Source organism: Kryptolebias marmoratus, linkage group LG13 (genome assembly GCF_001649575.2).
Source record: "Kryptolebias marmoratus isolate JLee-2015 linkage group LG13, ASM164957v2, whole genome shotgun sequence".
NCBI lineage: Eukaryota > Metazoa > Chordata > Actinopteri > Cyprinodontiformes > Rivulidae > Kryptolebias > Kryptolebias marmoratus.
This window is the reverse complement of record NC_051442.1, coordinates 26,542,309-26,551,741: the sequence shown is the minus strand read 5'-3', so window position 1 is coordinate 26,551,741 and position 9,433 is coordinate 26,542,309. Positions and strand designations below refer to the sequence as shown.

The 9,433-nt window shown below is 35.9% G+C and overlaps 1 protein-coding gene across 2 annotated transcripts in view; it reads left to right on the top strand.

Moving 5' to 3' along the window:
• The window catches only part of dscama (Down syndrome cell adhesion molecule a), a 189,155-nt gene that overhangs the window by 160,271 nt on the left and 19,451 nt on the right, over positions 1-9,433 (top strand). For both annotated transcript variants that reach the window (XM_017436414.3, XM_017436415.3), the window contains exons 15-18: positions 1,132-1,299; positions 1,704-1,774; positions 2,916-3,159; positions 5,091-5,237. In XM_017436414.3, coding sequence (XP_017291903.1) covers positions 1,132-1,299; positions 1,704-1,774; positions 2,916-3,159; positions 5,091-5,237 — 630 coding nt within the window. The remainder of the gene's footprint in view (positions 1-1,131; positions 1,300-1,703; positions 1,775-2,915; positions 3,160-5,090; positions 5,238-9,433) is intronic.

Sequence of the window (9,433 nt, the reverse complement as noted above, 5' to 3'; positions counted from 1 at the left end):
GTAATCATCAAAATTAAACGAAATAAACATTTGAAATATATGAGTTTGTATGTAATGTATGAATATAATATACAAGTTTCACTTTTTAAATGGAATTACTGAAATCAATCTACTTTTTCATGATATTCTAATTTTATGACCAGCACCTGTATGAAGTCTAACTTTCTGTGATCTGTTTAAACTTTGAAAGATGTTCTGCTTTGAAGTATGACTCACAGACTCCTTGACCAAACTCCCGTCGATCTCCATAAATTTTTTCCCCTACTTTTTTGCAGATTTTGTCCACATTGTGTGGCATACCCATACCAAAAGTCACAACACATTATTCCTAACTGCCCTGCACATTAATGTGCGTGTTTCATTTTAAAGCTGCATGATGAAATACAAGACACATTTTTTGAAATTTTTCACATTTTCTGTGAAAATTTAATGTGAATGACCTTGCTGAAAATTTGCTGAAGAGGCTGAAACTTCTAAAAATGAACAGAATACAGGCTAAAATGACCAGAGCACAGGCTGACATAAGCTGAACACAAGCTGAAAACTAAAAGCAATAGAATACTAGCTAAGATTAGCAAATCAGATATTTAAGGTAAAATTATCAAAGCAGTAGCTAAAAGTACAAAATGATAGCTAAAAGCACCAAAGTGGTTGCTAAAAATGGCAGGATAATGACTAAAAGTTAAAAGTAGTATAAAAATACTAAAATAAGGTATGGTGAAACACATTTTAAAGAGTACAATGTTTTTTTTACATAATTTAAGAGATTTCATTGTATTCCTATGGGCATTTATATTTTAAATACAGTTAAACAGGTCTCTTTTGAGGATGAGATCTTGTGTCTTAATGTGATTACCTTTATAAATAAAAGTTAAATAAATAAATTATTTTTTTTTAATAGTATAAAAGTTACAAAAAACAAAAGTCTTGGGATACTATTGCTGACCGAGCTGAACATTTTGAAATATAAATGGTTAAAATAGCACAAAGAAGTTGTGTGATTGAATAAAATGTTCAGAAGAAACAATAAACCGTAAAACAGAAGTGTAAATACTGACTCAATCTTCACAAAATGTTGGTGCTTCAATATGCATCAGCATCTTTAATAAACCTTTGTGTTTCCCTGTCCAGCCTCCTGGGACACTGCTCAGAAGACGAAAGATGTCTCACCTCAGCTCAACCAGGCCACCATCATCGACCTCCACCCCTCCTCCACATACAACATCCGCATGTTTGCCAAGAACCTCATCGGCAAAAGTGAGGCCAGCAATGAGCTCACCATCACCACAGATGAAGCAGGTGAGAAAAAATGGATGCAGTTATTCTTTCCACGAAAGAATGATTCACACACAGAGACATATTGGGAAGACAATATGAGAGGGAAAGGGAGGAACAACATCTAGATTAGGGTGTGTAGTAAACAAAAGGTAAGAAAGCAAAAGCCCAGATACATTAACCCAATGTTCTGTTGCATTACTGAACACACTCTGACCCTGTGCTAAAAGCAGAACTTTTTAATTAGCAGCCTTCAAACTGAGGTTGGACCGCCTTTGTAAATGACCCATACCTCTCTGCCAGCCGCCCACAGAGCACCTCTCCTCACCCTCAGCCACTAATAAACACAACCATCACATTTGTCCACAAAGTGACTCTTTATAATCTCTGAGTTTTGTAAAATGTGGATTTTGATGATGTGATTTCAGCTCCTGATGGACCACCTCAAGATGTACAGCTAGAAGCCCTCTCCTCTCAGAGTATCCGTGTCACGTGGAGGGTAAGTTGATCTCACCATGCATGTTTTTATCAACATGCACAATAGCTTTATCCAGATACATTTATCCAAGGATAACAATAACTGTGATGTCATTAGTCTCCAAAAGCTGAGCATTTACCTGCTGCTGCTCCTGTGGAGCTTCTCAGGAGTTCATTTGTTTTCATTTATGAATGTTAAACTGTAAATTTTAAGAATATGTGTTAAGACTATGGTATACAGTACACATACAATATTTTTTACAATGTATGATTTGAATCTATTCTAAGCTGTTTAGCTGATGCCAGGTTTCCTTGTTATGGCCCACTGCTGAAGGCCAAAGAGCGACAACTCTCAGAGAATAATCATTAAACGCACAACTGATTAACTTTGGAAGTCAACTGAAATCAAACTGTCTGCCACAGCAAACGGACACTAGGAAACACAAAAATGGCTTTGACTCAGTCAATGCTAATATATTGAGCTAAAATTTAGTGTGGTAGTACGTTGCAAGGCATTCTCATCACATTTGTGATATTAACAGATCTCACAAGATCTCACAATATTGTGCATCATTAACAAGGTTTGACCAAACTAGCAACAACTTTGTTCCTTCTCATCATAAGCTGATTTCAGTTTAAAACTCTTGCATGATGGGTGATATGCATTCTGTCAACTAATTGTAAGTCTTTAATTTTTTTGTCCAGACAGATTTGAACATTTTTTTGACCTATTTCCACTTTATTCCTGTGCTCCTACAACTACTTCTCCATTTTGCAGTGATAAGGTGGAGGGTTTCAATACCTATTGGGTTTCTGTCAGTTAGGAATAGAGGGTCATTTAGAGTTCTAGATGATCAATATTTCTTGATTCTTAATTAGTATGGCTAAGGAAAAGATTTGGCATTGAGGTTTTATTGCATATTTGGACATATCTAGTTTGGTTGAGTTGGTTGAGTGCATCAGACAAAAATTCTTTAAATGTGTCTTGTGAGCAAAACGATACTTGAAAAATGAATACAACCTTTACTAAAAACTTAATTATAACTATAGCATTCCTTTCTACATCAGATGAATATTAGTTGGAAACTGTGATTAAAAGGAAATTAAAACTCACCCCCCCACGCTCTTAAATCTTTACATAACTTCTGTGATTCCTGTGCCAGCCACCTAAGAAGCACCTGCAGAATGGGGCCATCAGAGGCTACCAGGTGGGCTACAGGGAGTACAGCTCTGGTGGAAACTACCAATTCAGTGTGATCAGCGTAGAGACGACAGGAGACAATGCAGAAAGTCTGGCGCTGGATAACCTGAAGAAGTTCACCCAGTATGGAGTTGTGGTGCAAGCCAGCAACAGCGCAGGGACAGGGCCATCTTCCACTGAGGTGGCTGCTACCACACTGGAGGACGGTAAGAGAAAACAAACCTCATCAAGCTCACTGATGGTGTTCCATCAATCCGTGTATGGTTCGCTCTTTGTTTTTTTCATTTCAAAATAAAATTGCAAAAACAAAACAAGCATGTGTTTTTTTTGTTTTTTCGTTTTTAAAACAAAATTAGAAAAACAGAATAAACAAAAAAAACACATGCTTGTTTTGTTTTTGCAATTTTATTTTAATAAAGTACCACTGATTGTCACACACCTGAGTGTGTGAAATTTGTTCTCCGCATTTGACCCATCCCCTGAGGGAGCGGTGAGCAGCAGCGGTGCCGCGCTTGGGAATCATTTGGTGATCTAACCCCCCAATTCCAACACTTAATGCTGAGTGTCAAGCAGGGTGGCAATCAGTCCCATTTTTACAGTCTTTGGTATGACCCGCCGGGGATTGAACCCACGACCTCCCATACACGGATTTCCATCAAACCAAAAAAGCTCAATTTGTTTAGCAATTATATTAAAACAATAGAAATGAGTAAATAATAATTTAAAGAAATTTGCATTCTCTGTAAAAGAGCAGTGTGAATGTTGAGTTGCTAAATGGGTTGTGAAAATTGGTAAAGAAGATGAAACTGAATTGTTAAAATTAAAGCAAGCAGAACAAACACTACAATTAGCAAAACCATCCCTAAAAGTTAAAATTAGTTAAACCACAGAGAAAAGTAGCAAAAGAAGACAAATATAGAGCACGTATGTTAAAATAGATGTCAAAAGTAATGTTTTGAATAAACCAAAGAGATTTCTGCCTTCTACGAGGAATTTTATCGTAAGGAAAGTTAAACAGGTCTCTCTTGAGAATGAGGCCTCAAGTCTCAATGAAATTACCTACATAAATAAAGGTGTAACAAATACATAAATAAATAAAATATTTTAAAAAGTTAAAAAATCCAAAAGTCATAGCACACTATTCTCCATTGTGCTCAACCTTTTGATATATGAAATGTTAACATAGCACAAAGTATGCAGAAGTAGTTTGATTGCAAAAAACAAACAGAACTAACCACTGTATGTGACTCAGCTATTACTGAATAAACACTGAACTAGAGAAATACTGCAATGGCCACTGACTTGGTGAGATTTTTGGCTGCCATCTTGAGAAGTCCTTTGTGTATCACTGTACTGTTTACATGTGGAATCAGGTGTTTTGCTACATCAGTTACTAAGAACATTGATGTTGCTACTTCAAGGACTTCTCACAGATAGTTGCACAGATTGTTTCTTTAATTCAGTGCCCAATAAGGACATAAATTTCTAGAGAAAATATAGTGAGACCCTTGAAAACTGCATACTAATTGTAATAAAGCTGAAGCTTAAATCATTGACTTTGAGTTGATGTAGATTCATGCAGCAGATGAAGCTCCTTTTTAAGTTTATTAAACCAGAAAAATAAGTTCCTTTGGAAAAGAATATCAAAAGAAAAAAAATCAAGACAACTTTGTCTTTAGCTGCAGCTATTAAAGAAAGAAACATGAAACAGCATTCTGACTCATATCAAAGTGACAGGTGTGCTTCAAATTTAAAAAAAAAGTACATTTGAAACAAAAGTTTTTGTTTGGAAATCCTGCTTTGTGTTTTGAAGTTTGTGGATTAAAAGTTTCTATCAAAAAAATCTTAGCCATTTTGACTTAAAAAGTTAAATTGTGAGACAAACTTTTCAATGTTTAAAAGGTAAAACTGTCTCTGCATAGTAAAATTTGTTGGCAGTGCAGGATTTTATGTGCTGATAAAGCTGCATGTGTGCAATACTTCTGTATTTGTAGACCGCAGGACAGACACCATAGGTTACTGCTGAACACATTTGTGAGTCAATATTACAACCTAGTGGACATCTGGAGTTACTGCAGCATCTGGCCTGTCTGCTAGTGTTAGGTGTTTCATAGCTGTCCTGGTTCTCCTCCATCAGTGCCAAGTCGTCCTCCGGAAAATGTCCAGGCTGTTGCCACGTCTCCAGAGGTCATCTCTCTGTCCTGGCTGACTCCTCCCAAAGACGCTCTGAACGGGAATCTGCTGGGCTTCAGGGTCATCTACTGGGCCAACCTGCCTGACGGAGGTACACAATCAGACTTCAGTCTTTTAAAAACAGATAACTATGTCATGGTTCCCAATCCATATCAAGATATTTAAAATATAATTCAAAACTGTTTGATGCAATATTTAAACTTGGTTTGGGTTTAAAAAAAGTCATAATTTTTCTGGGTATTTTGTTGCCTTACAACCTGAAATTTAATTTTGTATTTGTAGTTGGATTGACAAAAAAGATACTTAATATTAATGAGTTCAAATAAGGAAAAAAAAAAAAACTTTATTTAAATAATTCTAAAAAATATAAAACTGAAAAATGGTGTCTGCATATATATTCTGTCCGTAAAACCCAACACTCTCTAGAAACACCTTGAGCAGCAGTTCCAGCACCAAGTTTCTTCATCTCATCTCCATGATCTTGGTCCATCTAACATGGACTTTTTCTCTAATCTTTATGACCAAACTGATGCATCTCCTTCTGGTTGGATGGGTGCTGCCAGTGTCTTTGAATCTTTAAATCAGACTAGAGATTCTCAGTTGGACTGACTGGACCATTCCAGGGCATTTAACAGGTTCTCCTTAAACCAGTGGAGTGTTCCTTCAGCAGTGAGTTTAGGCTCATTGTCCTGCTGGAATGTGGAACTCTGTCCCAGTCTCAGAGCTCTGGAAAACTCCAACAAGTTCCTCTTGAGAATTTCTCTGTATTTTGTTCTATCCATATTTTATTTTTTTGACTCTGACCAGTTTCCTAGTTCCTGCTGATGAAAAACATCCCCGCAGCATGATCCTGCCACCACCATGCGTCACTGTAGGGATAAGTGCAGTTCAGTTATTTTTTTCTTTAGTCAGTGTTTTTTACATGCCATTCTTATGTGATGCCCAGCTCTGTGCAGTTTATATTGCTCCTATAGTGCTCCTCCCAGATCCATCTGATTTATCTTTGGGCTCCTGGATGTTTCACTGATTCATGCCTTCCTTATCATCTCCGTGAGTTTTGGTTGATGACCCTCTCTTTCCATTTCATAATAATAGATTTAATGGAGATCTGTGGGATGTTCAGTGTTTAGGATTTTTTTTCCAACCCAACCCTGATCTGTACTTCTTTACAACTTTGTCTCTGACCTGTGTGGAGAGTTCCTTGGCCTTCATGCTGTTTCTTGCTTAGTGGTAGCTCTTAGAAATATTGAACATCTGCTGATGCTGGGGCCTTCAGAACTGATTAATACTGAGATAATCTGACACTTACATTGCTTACAGGTGGATCTTATTTAGCTAATTATGTGGCTTCAGAAAGTGATGGTTGGGACTTCAAAGCAGAGGAGTGAATACATATGCATGCACCATTTTTCAGTATTCAATTTTTAAAATACCTAAAACAAGTTTTTATTTGTTGTTTTTTACTTAGTTTTCTTCATTATTCTGGAAAAATGTTGTTTTTATTATTCTGGAAAAATACTGTTTTAAATCAAATTAAAAGTCTAACTAAACTTTAGGGTTTAGAGAAAAAATAGAATACTGAGAGGGATGAATCGTTTTGAAACCCTCTGTAATGACAATGTAAGTACAAAATCTTGCATACTGTTGTCAGATGGATTATTACCCCAGTGGAGTTTTGCTATCTGAAACATCCTCTACATGGACTATGGGAGTCGGACAACATGGCATGGCGCTGTCGTGCCCGGTTTGTGTTGGCAGGATTGGTTGTGACAGTGTGATTACTTTTGCCCCCCACACTGTCACATCATGTTGGCTTGCCTTAAAGACATGAAAGCTCAGGACTTGACAGCCGGAGCAAGTTTGCATAGTAACAGTGGAAGAATGCATCAAATGAAAGGTTTTTCATACATGGTTTGACTCATTAAATCTAAAGAGTCACACAGCCAAGCGCTTACTATGGTCTATTAATTTGTAGGAATAAACTATTACTTGTTCTGTAAAAGTCTCAGAAAAGTGTGCTCCAGCAGGATTAGGTGACAAATTCTCATTAACCAGACGAAGCAAATAAATGCCTTATTTAACTGCACTAGTGCAGACTGTGACCGTATCGCAGTGCCTCAGGTTCATTGGTTCTGCAGACATTAGTGGGATTTTTTTAGACTGTATTTGTTTAAGTGTTTTCTTTCACTAGTTATCACTCGCCACCAAAGGTGAAAGGGTGATAATGATTTTATCTATGTCTATGTGTGTGTAGTGTTAGCAAACTATCTCGTGAAACTCCCAGAAAAAAAAAAAAAACATTGGATGAATATCTAAAATTGATTCACGTTTGGAGTCAATCCTATTCAAGACTGTCGCCACAGCAAACACAAAAATGACTTTAACTTTGTTAGTTTTACAGATATTGAACTAAACGTTGGTGTGACAGTAGCCGAGAGCCATCACCAACACATACTTTGAGCACTGACTGATTGCTCAAGATCTATTCTTACAACTTTGCCATTTTGCCACAGTTGCCTTGAAGTCAATTGTGCCTGTCTGTTTTCATGAACCACTGAATGGATTTTATTGAAACCTTCAGAAAGTACTTATTGAATATGCATCTAAAACTGATTACCTTTTGGAATCAACCCTATTCAAGAAGGCTGCCACAGCTAATTACTATCAGTTTTACAGATATTGAGCTGAAGTTTGGTGTGGTAGTAGCTGAGCATCATACTTAACATATAGTCTGAGCTATACACATTGCAAAATATATTTTTTTATATTTACTCTTGAGTCATCACTGTTTGTTTTTTAGCAAATGTGTCATAAACTAAATCATCCAATAATTACAGAAAGTAATCATTAGATGCAATTTAAAAGTCATTAACATTTAGTCAACTCAATTGATGTTACCCACCACAGCTAATTAATTTTAACCAATAAAAATGTTTATAATTCAGTCAGTTTTACAGATGTTAAACTACATTTGGTATGGTAGTAAATGAGAGTCATCCTCAACACAATTTCTTAGCGCGAACACATTTTGCAAGATCTCTCAATATTGTATAAGTTCAAGCATAACATTGTTCATCCAGTTTGACCAAAAGGACTGAAACTTATTTTAGCCTTAACTCTGGCATGAAAGGTGGCAGGTGATATGCATTCATTTAAGGAATGTTCAGCCTTTAATTGTGTCTGAAACTTGTTACTACCCCTAAAGAGTGAACTATATTCTGAATTTGACATTTTCCAATTCCGAGTATAGTTATATTTTATTTACCCTGTGTAATGTGATCATGGTATTTCACAATTCACCTGGAAAGTAGTGAAGTGATTTATTATCATGGTCAATAAATCATGAAAATATATCATGATGCATTGTGGTATTCAGAAAGATTACCAAAAAATGCTGATGTACTGTATGATGTACAAAATTAGAAAATATTTGCACCATACTGCAAAATTATAAAATCTTATTGTTAATTATAAAATTTAAATATCATTGTATAATATTTACTGAATTGTTTACTCATATAACTGCAGGCATGAGAAAAATACTTGTGTTGTGGCAAGAAAACAATATGCTAAACATAACTACAATAATGTGAGCAGAGCAGAAAATACATCACAAATCACCATGTGATTTTTGGTTTCTTTTGTATTTGGTGAAAAACCTAAAATATACTCAAAGTGTCCCCCAAAACATGTTCAGGTAATTAACTGCTATGTTACATTGTGAAAAAGCAGGGGAAAACACTGTGATAAACAACAAAGAGCAGAGACAGTGATATTTCAGTCATTCAAAAACTAACACCTGTGAGTGTCAACTGACCACAGCAGAGCCACAGAAGGGGAAAGGAGAAGGGGAGAGGGCTTTTCTCTTAGCAAAATATCTCATGAATCATCAAACAGATTTTGATAAAACTTTCAGAAAACAAACATTGGGTAGGCCTTTAACTTTTAAAATCAACTTGATCTTATGAACCACTGATATATATATATATATATATATATATATATATATATATATATATTGTTGATTTAATATGTTAAGAATTTAATAAATAGAATGCTTTTATATATTTAATAAACAGAATGTTTATATATATATGTATATATACATATATATATATATATAAAATTCCCTTCTCACCATCCGCGGGTGGTCTTTGTTTCATTCTCTGAGCTCGGGTCCTCTACCAGAGGCCTGGGAGCTTGAGGGTTCTGCGCAGTATCTTGGCTGTGCCTAGAACTGCACATTTCTGGACTGAGATGTCTGATGTTGTTCCTGGGATCTGTTGT